This window comes from Carassius gibelio, chromosome B24 (genome assembly GCF_023724105.1).
Source record: "Carassius gibelio isolate Cgi1373 ecotype wild population from Czech Republic chromosome B24, carGib1.2-hapl.c, whole genome shotgun sequence".
NCBI classification, from domain to species: domain Eukaryota; kingdom Metazoa; phylum Chordata; class Actinopteri; order Cypriniformes; family Cyprinidae; genus Carassius; species Carassius gibelio.
Genome location: NC_068419.1, coordinates 5,146,723 through 5,164,004, shown reverse-complemented (window position 1 = coordinate 5,164,004; position 17,282 = coordinate 5,146,723). Strand labels below are relative to the sequence as shown.

The following is a 17,282-nucleotide window of genomic DNA, read 5'->3' as shown; positions in this document are numbered from 1 at the left end:
AGGCTTAACACACTGAACCTGTTGCTGACGGGTTCAGACCCATCTCTGGTCTGGTGAGCAGAGATTTATCTGTTAAATCTCTGAGATTAGAGAGGTCTGTGCGTGTTTCTGAAACCAAGCCTATTTTTTGGGAGCGTTAAGATTGAATTGTGATATTATCTAGAATTTTTTGTTCTCAGAATATTGTAAGAGAAGTTTAATTTTCATTACTGTACTCACTGCAGAATTTTTTTTATATTATTATTTAATTTGTAAAGTAATTTTAAGTAAAATTGTAAGCATAAATCATGGTTGGGTTGTATTTGTTGAATAGATTTTTTATTCTTAGACATGATTTCATTAGTTAGAATAAGTAAACTAATAAATATTAGATTTTTTACAGGAATTAGATTTTTTTTAGTGGTGGAACATGGTTAAATGTCATAAAAATATGCAAAATTGGGGTAATGTTTTCTATATTCAAAATCGTGTAGGGATTTCTTTTTGATTTTTTGAGTGAAACATCTGAATATATTTACATTTTTAATACACATTGAAATATGTTTATTATGCGAGAAACACCGTTTGAATCTGATTTCCTAATAGTGTTTCTCTTTCTTCCCATCAAAAATGAATTGTGTTTTGAGAACAATCCGGTTTAAAAGATTGTCAGGCTTATGGTATGTTTATTTTGTTGTCTTTGATCTTTGGAGGTTTAGGAGATGTCACTGGAGAATATTATGTCATTGTTCTCAATCCAAGTGGTTTCTTGTATCTTTGTCCCTGGTCGAGTATTCATCCCTGTGGGACTCCGGTTGTGAGCCGGAATTAATGAACTAATGGGAAATCGGGGTGCTGACCCCTCTTCCTTTCTGAAACCACATCCGGATGGAGATTTAAGCACTGATTGTTTAGGACCTGATTACCAGCATATCCTTGTGGTCCAGTCCCCCACTATGCGGAAGGAAGGCATTTGGGCCCCCCCGTGGACACCACATATGTTTCAGGCTACATGTGCCAGTCGACTGACGCATCGTGAATCACCGTGGCAACCTCCGCCATGCCGGAACGTTGCGTTCAGAATAACAGAGTTTGAGCTCACCAGATCCGTCAAGGTCACAGTAAACAGTCCACTCAGCACAAACACCCAGGAGAAATAACTCACGACAGCAAACATGACTTACAAACCCATCAACAACCTAACACTTCCTGCTATGTCACGCAGCCATGCTGTTCTGTGCAAGACTGACAAAACAGAATTCACAGGATTATAGTAATGATTTAAATTCAATGATTATTATTTATTTTATTTTTTTTTTGCATATTTTGTAATAATGTGAAAATGTTTGTTTGTTTTGTTTGTTTCTCTTTTGTCAAATATATTTAAAAATGTTCCTCCATTTTGTCAAGCAAATCTATTTTATTCTATTTATTTTTTCTCTATTTGGCTAAACATATTTCTTTCTTTCTTTCTTTTCTTATCTATCAATCCTCTGTTTATTTTTATTTTATTTATGTATTTTCCCAACATTTAGTCAGGCAAATCTTTTGTCTCTGTGGCCATGCATTTTGTTTTATTTCTTATTTTATTTCTTATTTTATTTATTTATTATTTTATTTTATTTGAAACTTTTCTTTTTAATTATTTATATATTTTTGTCCATTTTGTCAAGCAAATATCTTTATCTTTATTTCTTTCCTTTTCTTTCTTTCTTTCTTTCTTTTTCTTTCTTTTTTTTTCTTTTTCTTTCTTTCTCTGTCCTCTGTTTATCTTCATTAAAGGTTTTAAAAGGTATTAATGCTTTGCCAAGGTCATGGGTTCAATTCCCAAGCCAGGGAATGCATAAACCAATGAAAATGTATTCCTTGAATGCAGCACATAATCAGTATTGCTGTTTGCAACATGCTAACGTCAAACTTCATTGAAATCCATTGTGAACTGATTTCTCTTCAAGTGTTATACAGTATGTAAAACACTAATGTATGAGTTACTTTATATGAAGAACACTCCAAATCTGTCAGTTATGCATGTTTATTTCAAGTAAGAAGTATGTAGACATTGAGGCAACTCATGAGGATTTGGAACAGAACCTCAATCTGATGGCCAGACTGTCAAACTAACCATCCAGAGATTCTGCTTAGTGAGGGAAACGTCTGCCAGTGCAACAATGCAGGAACTCAAGCGTGACACGGGCGTCCTGAATAAATTCTGTGTCCTTAGACGTCCCGAAGCTTTTGTGCATTTTCGCAAAGTCAGTAAAGTGTGATAATAGCTCAGATCTTCAATGACTAACCTTAAAAAAGACCATCCATTGACCTTCAGTAGAGAGAGAAAAATGGAAATCTCTCAGAGCGTGGGGGAGGGTGGAACGAAAGAGGGCATGTGTTGATTTTCGGGTAAGCGGTTTGTGTAAGTTAATGCATACAGTATGTGTTTGTGTGTTATATTTCAAAATAAAGAATAAAAAGGTGGGAGACAAGATCAAAAGGAGGATTAAAAGTGACCTTGGAATATCTCAAGAGGTGAAAAAAGGCAGACAAGAAAGTCCACCCATTGTCACGTCTCTCCAGAGGTCTGTGTTTTAATAGTGTTTCCCTGTTCGAGCTGCATCTGATACTCCATTGAGTGATCTGGTTGTGAGGCCCTTGAGATCTGGAGCCTCGGCACAGACATAAAAGGCAATGGTGACAAAACCTCTGTTCTAAACACAAGTGAACAACACAATACTGAAATATATGACATTAAAACACGTAGCACGCATACATGTTGAATAAAATACAATATAAAAACTAATAAGATTAAGCATATCTGTATCTACCTCTCAATCTCTATCTATCTATCTATCTATCTATCTATCTATCTAGCCATTTTATATATTTAAATGCTGTCTATGTAGGAAGCTCACTGTTTTTTTTTTTTTACGTAGCCATAGAGTCTAGCTTAGACGTCTTCCTTCACAAGTTTGCAGTCTTAACCCCTTAGGCTGGAGTTTATCTGCTCTGCGAAAGTCAAACATTCATGATGAGTCATCAGCACACATCCTCATTAGGAGCCGCTAATGAACAGGAAGCCTAGTGTGTGATGCCACTGGTGGTCTGTTCGTACAAAACAAACTGCATGTCTGTCAGACAAAATATGACCGTGAATGAGCATTGAATAGAATGATATTTACATACAAAGCTCGCCTTTGGCCAGACACACATACTCTATGTAAATATGCAAATGCAGTCACAAATGCTTGGCCAATGCTCTGCATGCGTCCTGTTGTACATAACGACGTGCGTTCTTGTGCTACTGTCATGGTGACAAACCTCAGCGCTCAAGGGGACAATAGAGTTTCCTTCAAATGTCTGTGACATTAAAACGAATGTGGAGTTAGTCGCGCAGCTAGAATGTTTTAAGAGATCTACCTTAACTTTAAACTGTTGCTCTGTTGAACTGTAGGTTATGATAATGCCTGCCAGGTTGTTTTGTTGTTGCGTTGGATTTTATTTAATTTTATTTAATTTTTTACATTCTTCAATACCAATTTGAAAGTTCCAACATTGTTTAAATTATTTGTTTAAATGTCATTGTTTAAATAATATGTATAATGTTTGATAATAATTGTAATCATTAATAATAATAATTATTATTATTAGTAGTAGTAGTAGTAGTAGTAGTAGTAGTTTTATTATTATTATTATTATTATTATTATTATTATTATTATTATTATTATTATTATTATTATTATAACCAACAAAGATCAATGGGTTAAAAGTATGGTCAAAGTACAAGTATTTACACAAATCCTGATTATTATGTTTACATTTAATTATTATTTATTATTAAAATTTTATGTGAACATGTCATTGTTTATATATTATTTATCATTTGCAATAATATTATTAATAAACATTATAATAATTATAATAATAAATGTATTATTATTATTAATACAACCAACTAGCATATAAGCCTAAAGCTTAAAGTATTGACCAAAACCTGATAATAATGTTAACATTTAATTAAAATAAAATCAGTGTGAATTTGCGGTTCTATTATAGTGTATAATAGAAAATTATGCAGTAGAAAATGTTTTGTTGGGTGCAAAGGGTATACTGACATCATAATCCATCTTCATCAACAACACGTGCAATATTAAGAAAAGCACACACACACACGCAATCAATAAAAGCAGTTCCCTTTTTTCCACTGACTGTCAGATGGACATTAAAAGTGAATTTCCCTGTAGAATTCAGCTCAGGGAAATTGCAACATGTTGCTGCATTTAGGCTTCACCATTTCCTGTTCACAGACATTACCGAGCTCGCAAATCATGACAAATACACATTAACATTCCTATTTGAAACATGCTGTCTAAATCCGATCTGCTCCCAATCTGAAATGGAAGGCGTGGTTTAATGGTCTAATCATAAGCATCTAATCTGACTCTCTCTCTGTATTAGAAAGGTCATACATTGTGCAGCGGTGGCCGAGCAGACGCACACGTCTAAAGAATTTTTGCTCTTATCATTTCTGCTCTGGACAGATTCTAGGAAGTACTAATCCTCTAATGGGATGGCATTGACTTGCGGCATCGATTGTGTGTTTGTCTGAAGGAGGGGATTCCTTGGGGACACCAGCGGAATGTGTTTCTGCTCCGCTTCGCCTGTTTTGATAACATTGTTCAAACAGCGTGTCCTCGACCCTGCTTCTGACGTCACGCTTTCAGTTGAACGAGAGCACTTGATTCAAATAACACAGCTGCCGACCACTTGAAGACAGAGGACAAGAGATCATTGAGGGAAGACTCACAAGTTGTCCGTTTTTTTGTAGAAATGGACTAAATATGTAAATACCTGTAAACCTGTAAACTGATCACTCTCAAGATTTGTTCATATGTATTTTTTATAATTCCAATTTCATTTTATTTTCAGTATCATGGCTATGCCACAGAAATATCATTTAATTTAATTAAAATTTTTCAATGGTAATTTTCCCAAATTTTCAATTAATAAAGACTGTTTCAATTTAATTAACCAAACTTAAAAATAAGTAATTCAGTGTATCAAGACATTTCTTTAATGCAAATATGCATTTACAGTCAAACCATACTAATTTTCTAAAATAAATCCGAAAGTTTTTTATTTAAAGGAACAGCCCACCCAAAAACATTTATTCTTAGAGCACTTACTCACCCTTATATGGAGGTCCGTTTCTGCCACTAAATAAAAAATAAAAAAGGTAATTGCAACTTTTTACAGTATCTTAAAGTTTTGAGTTTACATATAGTTTTTTTTTTTTTTAAGAGAAAAGTCAGAATTGCGAGATATTAACTCGCAGCTGCGAGCTAAGAGATATGTAACAGAATTGTTTTTCTTCCTCAGAACTAGACTTTATATAAAAAAAATATAAAAAATAATCAAAATTGCAAGATACAAACTCACAATTGCAAGAAAAAAAATCCAAAAGAAATTGTGAGTTTATGTCTCCCAATTCTGACTTTATTTCTCACAATTGCAAATTTATATTCCACAATTGTGACTTTATAACTTGAGTAAAATAAAAAAAACGTCACTGCAATATTTAAAAAAAAAAAAAAATTATTACCAGTTTTGGTTCCAATTAACTTTCATTGTATTTTTTTAACCATACATTTACAGTCAGTGTCAAATAAAATGGTTAAAAAACAGCATTCTCCTAAATGTGCTTTTGGAATATCATCTTATATCTTGCAAAATATCTTATACATTTCTACAGTAGATTGACTGCCTGATTTCACTCTGTCTCATCCCTGCATGCTGCTCTGGCTCGCTCACTCCAGTTTTTTGGGATTGGAACTGGGTCAAACGTGTTTCCTGTGTTCTCCATTCATGCAAACATGCACCTCATCACCCAGACCCATGCAGAAAAATATCTCTGCTGCACACACCTGGGACGTTTGGCCTTATGATCTGGCCCTCTGTCCACATGACTGAAGATCATAGTTCACTTCAGAGATACTGTGTGTGGCTCATAAACAAAACAGTGATGCAGACTATTCACTGAATTATAGCCATGGTGCCTGAGACTTGATGCTGCTAATATTTGGGGGGTGGGGGACAAGAGGACATTAAACTAAGGCAAAGCAGGCATTTCACTGCATAGCTATTATTATTTTATGGATTTTAGCACTGTTGGAACTCGGTATCCAAGACTGAAAATAATTTATTTTATTTTATTTATCTTTTTCTCCACTGCCCTGTTCAGTTAAATACAAGCCATTGAATCCAAAAACTACTTTTTCCTAAAAAAGTTTTTTTTTTTTTTTCAGGCTGAGATGTTTGGTGAAACAGTTGGAGAGAGGTGAGGCTTCTGTTGTCGACTTGAAGAAAAACCTAGAATATGCTGCATCCGTTTTGGAATCTGTCTACATTGAAGAAACAAGGTAAGCACAATACAGACATTGTGAATTTCTCTGTCTTTTTTTTTGGCAAAAATTAAACCAACAAGTTTGGTGTCAGAGGTATATGTTGTTCCTAAAGTGTGTTTAATATCTAAAGCTGCTCTTAAACCTCTGTGAGAGGGATTGCATGTGCTCTGTAATGATGTCTTCTTACTGCCATGAGTGCTCCAGCATTTGATGTGTTTTTATTCAGTTGTTCAGACAGAAATGGAAACATTGGCAACCATCTGAGAGGGAAATGTGCCCAAATTAAATTTTGCATCATTTGCTCCCCCTTATGTTTTTCCAAACCTGTTTGATATACTTTTTTAAAAGAAAAAAATTAATTATGCACTTGTAATGGAGCTTTCAGATTTCAAACTGGATGCAAAATGCCATAAAGTATCATAATTATAGTTCATAAAAGTTTGTGTGCCATATTGGGTTTCCCATATCTTAACTTTATAAAAATAGCATACCAAATTAATAAACAAAAAGTCTTGATATCCTTCCTCACTCTTTTCAGCATGTTCATAAGAATTCATGAGGGAAATAGCAATGCTATATTGAATGAACTATTTGATTCTGTTTACAAAACCAGTTTCAGTGATTCAATCTTAAATCAGAATAGAGTTCTTCTGACCAACTCAGTGATCCACTCTCAGCACCATGTGGCTTGACATAAAAATACATCATTATGGGAAGTCTAAATTATGAAATACTAAGTTATAATTATGAGACAGTCTAATTTATGTCATAATTGACTGTCATAATTCTGACTAGTCTTATCATAATTATGACTTTAACTCATACTTTTGACTTTTTGGCATAAATATGAGTTAGCATGTCAGTTACAATTTAGTCACAATTATTACTTTTTCTTTTGTAATTTTGATGGCCAATTCTAAGTTTTTGTCAAAATTTTGACATCCAATTTAATTTTTTAATGTCATAATTTAGTTTTTTTGTGTGTCAGGATTATTATCTTGTATGTCAATTTCAAATGTCACAATGATGTCTTATCTCATAATTTTGACGACTTATAATTTCGTCTTTTATCTCATTATAAAGTCATAATTTGGACTTTTTGTATCAGAATTATCATTTAGTATGTCAACTGTCCGAAATGATGTCTTTTTATCTCATAATTTGGACTTTTCTCAATTTGGACTTTTTGTCATAATTATCAGTATTTCAATTTTGAATTGAGTCATAATTCGTCCTTTATCTTATAAAGAATTTAGACTTTTTCTGTCACAGTAACAACGTTTTATCTTAGAATTATTATTTATCAAAACGTGATTTTTAGTTTTTTTTGTGGTGGAGATGGTTTTCCATATGTAAGTTATGTTTAGGTGATCAGATATGTTAGTTTGTATTCCCCTTGTCTTTGAAGTGGAATTGTATATCTTTTTCTTTCCATCACTCTTGCTCAAAGGCGTTTTGGCTGAAATTTCATCTGACATGATCGAAAGTGACATGACTTACCCATTTAGTGTCTTCAGACCGTAATCGTGTCTTATATGTCTCTGTGCGTGTGTGTGTGTGTGTTCCTGCAGGCGCTTGGTGGATACAGAAGATGAGCTCAGTGACATCCAGTCTGACTCTGTTCCCTCAGAAGTGCGCGACTGGCTGGCGTCAACTTTCACACGTCAGATGGGGCTGATGTTGAGACGGTCGGAGGAGAAGCCGCGATTTCGCAGCATCGTGCATGCAGTGCAAGCAGGGATATTTGTGGAAAGGTGTGTGAGGGTTTCTCCAAAGCTTACGGTATAAAGTCAACTAATTTAAACCCTATAGGCATCCCACGGGTAAAAGATGGAAACCTTCGAAGAACTGATAAAGAGCTGATACATTTTAAGCAGGGCCTGACTCATAGATCGATCAAGACTTCGACCTGTGACCCTGCTGTGCATTTCCTGTCTAGTCTCATATTTCCAACACTGCATGCTCCTAAAATATTAATGTAAAAGGACATCCAGAGTGAAACAAGGGATATCCTCCTTCTTCATTTCTCAGAAGCTCTCACACACTGACATGAGTGTGTTATCTCTTTCTGACAGGATGTACCGACGGACCTCCAACATGGTGGGGCTGAGCTATCCTCCCAGCGTGATCACGGCCTTGAAGGTAATGGAACGAGCCAATCAGATTCTAGGTTGTGACCTCAAATGCACATATGCACAAACACACGCACAACCTGGTCACAGCATGAATGCGAGATGTGTGAATGCGACACATTTTGTATGTACAATAGCTTATGTGAGAAACAACAAGGGGGAGATTGCAAAATCAAACCGTCTCCAGGCAAACAGCCCTGTTTAATCAACCGAAGTGCACAATTGATCTTTCCCTCGGCCAGCTGGGTTACCTGGCACATACGCGCAGTTCCTCTTTTTCAGATGGTTGTCTAATAAAATGCAGCATATGTGGACAACAGAGATTTATTTTTATCACAAATGCACAAAATCACGCACTTTATTCATTTAAATGTCTGTGGAAAGAATCTAAATCATATACTGATGTGTATAACATGGGTCAGTAAGAAAGATTGAAAGGTTAAAAGAAATTAAAGTTTTTGTTGAGCAAAGCAGCAGCAGGAACTTGATCAAAAGTGACAATAAAGACATTTCAAATGTTACAAAAGATTTCTTTTTATCTTTGTCCATCAAAGAATCCTGAAATAAAGTATCACTGTTTCCACTGAGATGTTAATTGGTTTCAACATTGATGATGATAAATGCTTCTTGAGCAGCAAATCAGCATGGTTTGATGATTTTTTCAGCAGAGGCTGAAAATTCAGTTTTGTATCACCGGAATAAAATATAATCAAACAGAAAGCAGGTATAGTGCAATAGTTTTTCACAAGATTGCTGTTTTTGATTAAATAAATGCAGCTTTTGTGTTCAAGAGACTCCAAAACATAAGAAAAACTTACCAACCTCCAAACTTTTGAATGCTAGTGTATTAGGCAAATGCAGAAATATGCTGATTTGCATCCTTTTTCTCCACATGAAATTACAGTCTAAATTATACATCCAGTTATCTGCTGTGATTCGATCATGAATGCCATTTCAGAGCTGTTATCAGCCGCATCTGTTCTCCTATCAGCTTCTCATTCATTTTTGATGTCAACAATTTGTGGCGGGACGGCTTAGAGTTACTCCCTTTTGTCATATTAGTCATAAATCTATAATCTTTTATAATATTATTTTGTTCTGTTGCCTATTGTGATTCTAAAATTCTAAAAGTGATGAAATATCATATCATATTCTACTCTTACTAATCCTTTTATTGTGTCAAATGAACCAGAAGAAGTGTGCAATATGGTCACTTCAGATGTAAAAAAAAATCTATGCGTTTACCCATAGCCTCTGTTTTGTTGAGTACTATGAGTAAACATCTATTTTTATGAACATACAGCATTTGTAAACACCCAACCCCATTTAAATTCTACATGCTACACAGCACAAACCTTTTTCTGAGGTGTGCGGGTGAAAGTCAGATGAACAGAATAATGTGGTGTCCTAGTGGTTAAGCCTCAAGGCTGCTATGACAAAGGGCGAAGGTTCAAACTTTGGAAATGGAATAGAGATCTCCTGCAGTCCCTTATAACTCTTGTGCCCTTGAGTGAGTCCATTTGCTTCTCCTTGCTTTGTGTGCAGGTAAATGTATAAAGTCTGCTAGGTGAGAAGGATAAGTAACAGAATACTAATTCACACGTTCTTGTCAAACAATAGCAGTAATTTGCTGGCTCTGTCCACCTTATCTTAATAGAAAATGAAGTTAATAAGCTGAAACGAATGACGGCTTCCTTTTATATAAAGAGTTTTTAATCCTTCCGCTTTGTCCAGACCTCGTTTCTAAAGATGTGTAGAGTCACATGTTTTAATATTTTTTAAAGAAGTCTCCAAAACTGCATTTATGTGATCAGAAATACTTAAAATCGGTAATATTGTGAAATATTATTATAGTTTACAGTAACTGTTTTGTGTTTAATATGTTTTAAAATGTAATTAATGCATGCTTGCGAAAAAACAAAAAAAAAAGTCTCTCAAATGCACAGATTTTAAGATCAGATCTGATTGTAAGAGTTAAGTTTTCTTAATGAGGCAGCAGGTTTGTACTGGATGTCCTGGTGGCTTTGCAGCATGATTTCGGCCTCTCTCTCTTGATTTCACAGCGGTCCGTGAATCTGCATATATATCTCCACATACAGCCTAAAGCTATTGAAAGCTCTCAGCCGTGACTTAGACGGAGTGCAGGACAAATATTCCAATCTGAGGATGTGAATATTTAATGCAGCATTTTGCAAATGTTCATTGCAACCAACTAATCAAACCTTCACAGAACTTTCTTTGAAAGTGATGAGATGAAATAACGGAGGGTCAAACTTAGAGTGGATGGAGGAGAGAGAGAGAGAGAGAAAAATCCAGAACGCATAAACCACAGGCGGCCATAACGTAGACCAAATCTCCTGTATTATTACTGATGTTCATTTCATGACTCAGGATTGGAATGCACAACCATAGAATCACACATCGTTCATCACAGACCCTGTTTATAAGGGTGGTGAAAGTAATTTATACGTTATAAAAAAAAGAAATGAGGCTGGTATTACTACATTATGTAAAAGCAGCGATTTCTGAGGCTCCAGGACTGTGAACATCTTATCACATTTATAGGCTTCATAAAATAAAGTTTCAGTTGTTATTTTATAGATGCAAAGAGATCTTCTAAGGGATTTTTCTTTTCTATAGGAAGTTACTAAAAGCTATACTGTATACACTGCTATACACAAAGTAGTGTCAAGAAGATATTTATTTTTTGAATGAAATTAATACTTCTATTTTCAAAAATAACACATTAATAATGTTAGATTTCTATTTCAAATAAATGCTGTTCAACTTTGCCTTCACAGAAATACATTACATTTTAAATGATACTCAAATAGATATCAGTCAGTATTAGGATTTTACTATAATTTTGGTCAAATAAATCCACGCTTGTTGCACATAAGACCCCAAACTTTTGGATTGGTAATATTACAGTTAATATTTTGATGGTAATGGTAAAGATGTCTTTTTTTCCTGTTTGTCTAGCATGTGGACACGTGGTCATTTGACGTCTTCACACTGAATGATGCCAGCGGAGATCATGCACTGAAATTTATTTTTTATGAACTTCTCACCAGATATGACATAATCAATCGCTTTAAGGTAAGGTGCTCTCACTTTCTTTTTATTAAAAGTACACTATTTTAAAATTGATTTCCTCCGTGATATCTGTGGATCTGAGAACATCATAACAGGAAAATACAAAGCATATTTGGTCAGTTTTAAAAATATTTGATTATTATTTATGAGATTTTCTTTTTTATTTAATTCGATTCTTTAAGCACTATTTTCCACGTACAATTTTTTAACTAATATGTTAACCTGAGAAATACTGCCAAATGTATTTTTGTATTTACCAATACGTACAAACACTTTTGAAATGGCATTTGCTATGTCATAATGACATTTAATAGAAAAGTCCAGATGATCATCCTCACTCAGATGGCTGTTTGAGACACTGTATGTCTCCTCAGATCCCTGTTTCTGCTCTGGTGTCTTTTGTGGAGGCCTTGGAGGTGGGCTACGGCAAGCACAGAAACCCTTACCACAACCTAATCCACGCCGCAGACGTCACCCAGACAGTGCATTACCTCCTGCTCAAGACCGGCATGGTTGTAAGTGCACGGTTGTAACATCCTTCGCAAAAAAAGGAGTCCTAGACCATGTGGATTCAAGCAATATTTGTGTATGCTTATGTATGCTTGGGTAAAATAATCATGTACATCGAGCCCCCTCTGTTGTTTATTATTGTTATTTCTACTGAACCGAGCTGGTGAAGTATGTTTTATTAAGCCTGACACTGCACTTGAGGTATTTATTGAGGTTGGGCTTCTTGTAAAGGAAGTAGATGCTGCTCGTATACCAATCAATAGGAAGTTAATCTCCCTCGACGCCTCAAAACACGCTCCTGTCACTCCCGCCGTGGGCTCATTAACCTCTCTGTGATGTGTGGACATCACACCGCCGTGCTGACAAATGATTTGCCCCCTAGCATTTACGCCGCTGATGATTTCTTTAGTCATTCTGGCACTTTGGTGATTTAGTGTTAATGTAAGATAATGTTATGCACAGAAGAATAATGAACTAATATAATTTCATTTCCTTTCATGCTTATCTTCACGATATTATTTATTAAAGAACAGGTAATGGGGCTTTACGTTTTCTGTGTTTTTCATTGGAAGTGAATGGTGTTTGGAGCGATTATTTTAGCATATTTTTGCTTCTGTTCGTATGAAATTTCCATCTGTTGCTTTCCTCACAGTCTGCATATTAAAATAAACATGCACAGCTCGTGTAGTTTAATTCATGAACAAATGACTCTGAGTCGGTTCGTTTTAGTGAATCAAATAAATTACAGGTTGACCAGTGTAGTCTGATTCTTGAATGAATAACTCTCTTGAACCAGGATGATTCCTGAATAAATTATTCTTAATAGTCAGCTCTTTTCAGTGAATCAGATATACGTATACTGACTGACTAGTAGTCTGATTTCTGAACAGATGAATCTTTAGAGCCGGTTCTTTTTGGTGAATCGGATATATACTGGATGAGCAGTAAAGTCTGATTCCTACTCCTATGTCTCGGTCCTTTTACTGTCCTGTATAATTTACAGCATTAGCAGAGAGAGAATTTCTTTCACTTGTTGGCCTAATGGACATTGTAACAGCAATATACCCAAAAGTTTGAACCGGCTGTATCAAAACACTTCCATGAAAATTGAATTTTTTTTGCTGCTACTGCATTCATCTTGTTATCTCACTTCTTCCAGCACTGGTTAACTGAGTTGGAGATCTTTGCTATGTTGTTCGCTGCTGCTGTGCACGATTACGAACATACCGGCACCACAAACAACTTCCACATACAGACTAGGTACTCTTGCTATTAAACCCTGTCATCATTCAGTACAGCAAAGCGAATACATCAGCGGTCTTTAACAGAACTGATGTGTGTTTGACAGATCCGACACAGCCATACTATACAATGACCGTGCCGTACAGGAGAACCACCATGTTAGCGCTGCGTATCGCCTCCTGCAGGAAGATGACGAAATGAACATCCTCTTCAATTTGTCGAAAGATGACTGGAGGTTAGAAACGTGTTGCAAACCTCAAAGGACAACATATGCACAATTAACTTTGATTTTAGTTCTGGTGCTTTAATAGAAAAAGTTTTCAAACATTTTGGTGCACCATTTCCTTAAATATGATCATGCCCTTGAAATTGAAATATCATTTATGTATAAAAGATATACTTCATAGTGTCAAAAAAAAAAATAATAATAATAATAACATTCATATATAGTTCATATATATTACATTTTATATATATATATATATATATATATATATATATATATATATATATATATATATATATATATATATATATATATATATATATATATATATATATATATATTATAATGTGTTCTGAAAAATATTTACTTTTTCATTTGATTCTGTATATTGTTTTCTGGCTTTTAGATGTGTAAACCTATGGAATATAGAATGCATAAACCTACAGAAAATAAAACGATGACTGTCAGTAGAGTAAAATAATAGCAATTGTACTCATGATTTTTGACCAGGACGTCCAGAAGAAAGCAGAATGAAACAATCACTATTGGCCACAATTTAATACATTTTATTAGTTGTTTTTGGATGCATTTTTTTTTCACAGACCCCCTGGAGACCCCAGTTTAAAAAATCCCCTGCTTTATAGAATCTAGCAATTAATAAGTAACTAATATGCTATTAGTTATAAGTATAATGTTATATATAGAATCAACCTAAGAACCATGTACATTATAACAGGTTTTTCATAAGAAGACTGAATGTAACCTGTTTTAAAGTCAATCCTGAAAATGTCTCCATCTTTCAGAGAACTGCGGGCACTGGTGGTCGAGATGGTCCTGGCCACTGACATGTCCTGTCACTTCCAGCAGATTAAGGCCATGAAGAACTTCCTACTGCAGCCTGAAGCGTAAGTGCGGTCGCACACATCAGGGTAACCAGGAGGAGGGGCTTTAGCTAACCACACACTGTTCACGCAAAAACATTTCTGCATCTACAGATATTCATATCCACATAATGAGAGGTTGGACAGAGTGATTTTAACAGCTCTGAGGGGCTGAACATCTCTGTCCTCTGCAGGATTGATAAACCCAAGGCCTTATCCCTGTTACTGCACACCGCTGACATCAGCCACCCTGCCAAAAACTGGAACATGCACCACCGCTGGACCACCTCACTGCTGGAGGAGTTCTTCAGGCAGGTCAGTGTCCCGAGACAGTTCTTATAATAATTATAAAAGCATCTAAATCTCTTCAAAGCTTGTTCTGGGGCATAATTCATGAACTCAAAAGAAAGAAATAACAAATTCTGTATTTTGCCTGACAACAAGTAAACAAAAAAGCCTATTTTTAAGACCATAAAATGTATTGTGATTGTTATTTTAAATTAAAAATATAAAAATAATAATTGATTGTTTGTTTAAATAATATAAAAATAAAGATTAAAGGTTATTTATATAATAGAGGTTATTTAATAATAAAAACATTATTTAATAATATTTATTACAATATTTACTTCTTTCTTAGCATTAGTTAATAAAAATGTAACTACTCATTGTCAATCATGTTCACTCACATTTAATAATATGATCAGACACGACTTTCTATTTTAATGTGTTAATAAGTTTAGAAATTAACATTGAGAACATATTTTGTATTGTTAGTTTATGTTAACTAGTTTAGTGAACAAAAATAAATAAAAGTAAAATATATTTAAACTATACTGTAATGTGTGTGTGTGTGTGTGTGTGTGTGTGTGTGTGTGTATATATATATATATATATATGGTAGTATTTATTTTACTTCATGTATGCATGTTGATTTTAATGATAAACATAAACAAGTTAAATTATTTTATTAATTATCAAAAGGATTTTTTTTTTGCAAAAAAAAAAAAACTGCCCTTAATTGTCTTAAAACTGTACTGTGCAAATGCAAAACAAAAAATATATACTGTTTAATCCTGCAAATAGGCTGCGATTTCCGTATGAAAATTATTATTTCTTATTTTTCCTTTCTGATTTGATTAGAATAAATGCTGCATAATTTATACATAGACTAATAGTAAATTTATGTAAACAAAATAAAATACACAGTTGTCGTTGAGAATATCCTGTTTACTAGCAACCAAATAAGTGCCTCGATCAAATCTCTGATTTGAATTTCATTCGTCGAAAACCTTGCAAATCCATCTTTCTAGGAAGTGCTCATCATTGCAGCAGCCCAATACCTTGTAAACACAACTCGGTTTCCCAGAGGGCCTATAAAAACCCTGAGCACCCTGACTCCCGGAAATTGTGTTCACAGTCAGACCGCAGATTGAAGTTTGGAGAAAGCTCTTGCTATTTTTGTGGGCAGTATGCATCAGGCGGGGTGTGAATGGCCTGTGGTTATGCTGTCTGAAGCTGAGAGCAGTGTCCTGTAGACGTTTTTATAGTTCTTCAATCATACAGTGAGCGTTTTCTCTCTCTCTCTCTCTATCTGTTGCTCTCTCACTTCATCGTCCATATTCCCATTCTGTGGTCATCAGCACTCTGATCTAATCTCGAATTGAGTCTTAATCTTATTTAGCATTCCAAGCCTGTAACGTCCACTGTAAAAATCCCATTAATCTCCTCTAAACATCCATTTCTCGCATTCTAACCTCAACATTTGAATCTCTGCTGCTTCACTCTATGCCATCGGCTTTTGCATCTCTATGAAGATGTCGAAAGTCATTCAGAATTGCTTTCTAGGACTTTTTTTTTTGTTGTATGATTGAATAAATAATGAAGTAGAGCTCAATTTCTTTGCTAAATGAGAACGGATCTAATTCTGATCCAAACACAGTGGTGTTTTTAAGAGATGAGTATCTCCTCACAGTGCCAAACCAATTAACTTCCCATTGTCTGATTTGATATCACACCGGTCCCATCTTAGTGTTCCTACAAGAGTGAAATTAAATCTTTGATTTATTGACATGTTGAAGCTAATAAATGATCAGTTCATCACAGGTAAATCACCCCCAGAAATTACAATTGCGATTTAAGAGTCATGAAGGAAATTTCGTTCAGCTTTGCGCAGGAAATTAATGGTGACTATGAAAAGTGCGACTGGCAAAACATCCAGAGGAACGTCACTTGTATAGGAGATATGTTGTTTAGAGGTCATAGCTGTATTATCTGGTCAAAAGACAATCATAGCAAAGATAATTACAGCTATTGTTCCTCAGGATTATCTGATGTTTGTAAATGAAGTGCTATGGACTGATTCAGAGAATAATGAGAATGCAGCGGAGCTGAACACGAGGGATTTCCGTTCTGGTCAAATGAACTGAAACCTAAACCAAAAGCTTTATTTTTTCTGGATTGGTCAGTAACCAAAGAGGTCATATAATAAGTTATCTAATTTATCAATATATATATATATATAAAAAAAAAGTCAGTATCCATTCTGTAAGGTTTAGACTAAAAAAAAAAAAAAAAAAAAAAATAAAATATATATATATATATATATATATATATATGGTATTACACTGTATCAGTGTCACATTATAAAAGTTTTTACTTTGTTTTCATCATTTATTTTTGGTGCTTTTTAAATTTACAGAAAAAAAGACAATGGTGTTAGTAAAATGAAATATGAGAAATTAGTAAATATAACTTGTGAGCTGCATATTTTTGTTGTGTCATTTCCAAATAAGCTGGAAAATAATGCACAAAAAGTGA

The 17,282-nt window shown here is 34.5% G+C and overlaps 1 protein-coding gene across 7 annotated transcripts in view; it reads left to right on the top strand.

Moving 5' to 3' along the window:
• pde1ca (phosphodiesterase 1C, calmodulin-dependent a) overlaps positions 1-17,282 on the top strand; it is a 75,274-nt gene that overhangs the window by 42,291 nt on the left and 15,701 nt on the right. For all 7 annotated transcript variants that reach the window (XM_052596108.1, XM_052596115.1, XM_052596114.1 and 4 more), the window contains 9 exons: positions 6,277-6,390; positions 7,947-8,129; positions 8,451-8,517; positions 11,490-11,606; positions 11,978-12,118; positions 13,273-13,373; positions 13,462-13,590; positions 14,385-14,486; positions 14,657-14,777. In XM_052596108.1, the coding sequence (XP_052452068.1) occupies positions 6,277-6,390; positions 7,947-8,129; positions 8,451-8,517; positions 11,490-11,606; positions 11,978-12,118; positions 13,273-13,373; positions 13,462-13,590; positions 14,385-14,486; positions 14,657-14,777 (1,075 nt within the window). The remainder of the gene's footprint in view (positions 1-6,276; positions 6,391-7,946; positions 8,130-8,450; positions 8,518-11,489; positions 11,607-11,977; positions 12,119-13,272; positions 13,374-13,461; positions 13,591-14,384; positions 14,487-14,656; positions 14,778-17,282) is intronic.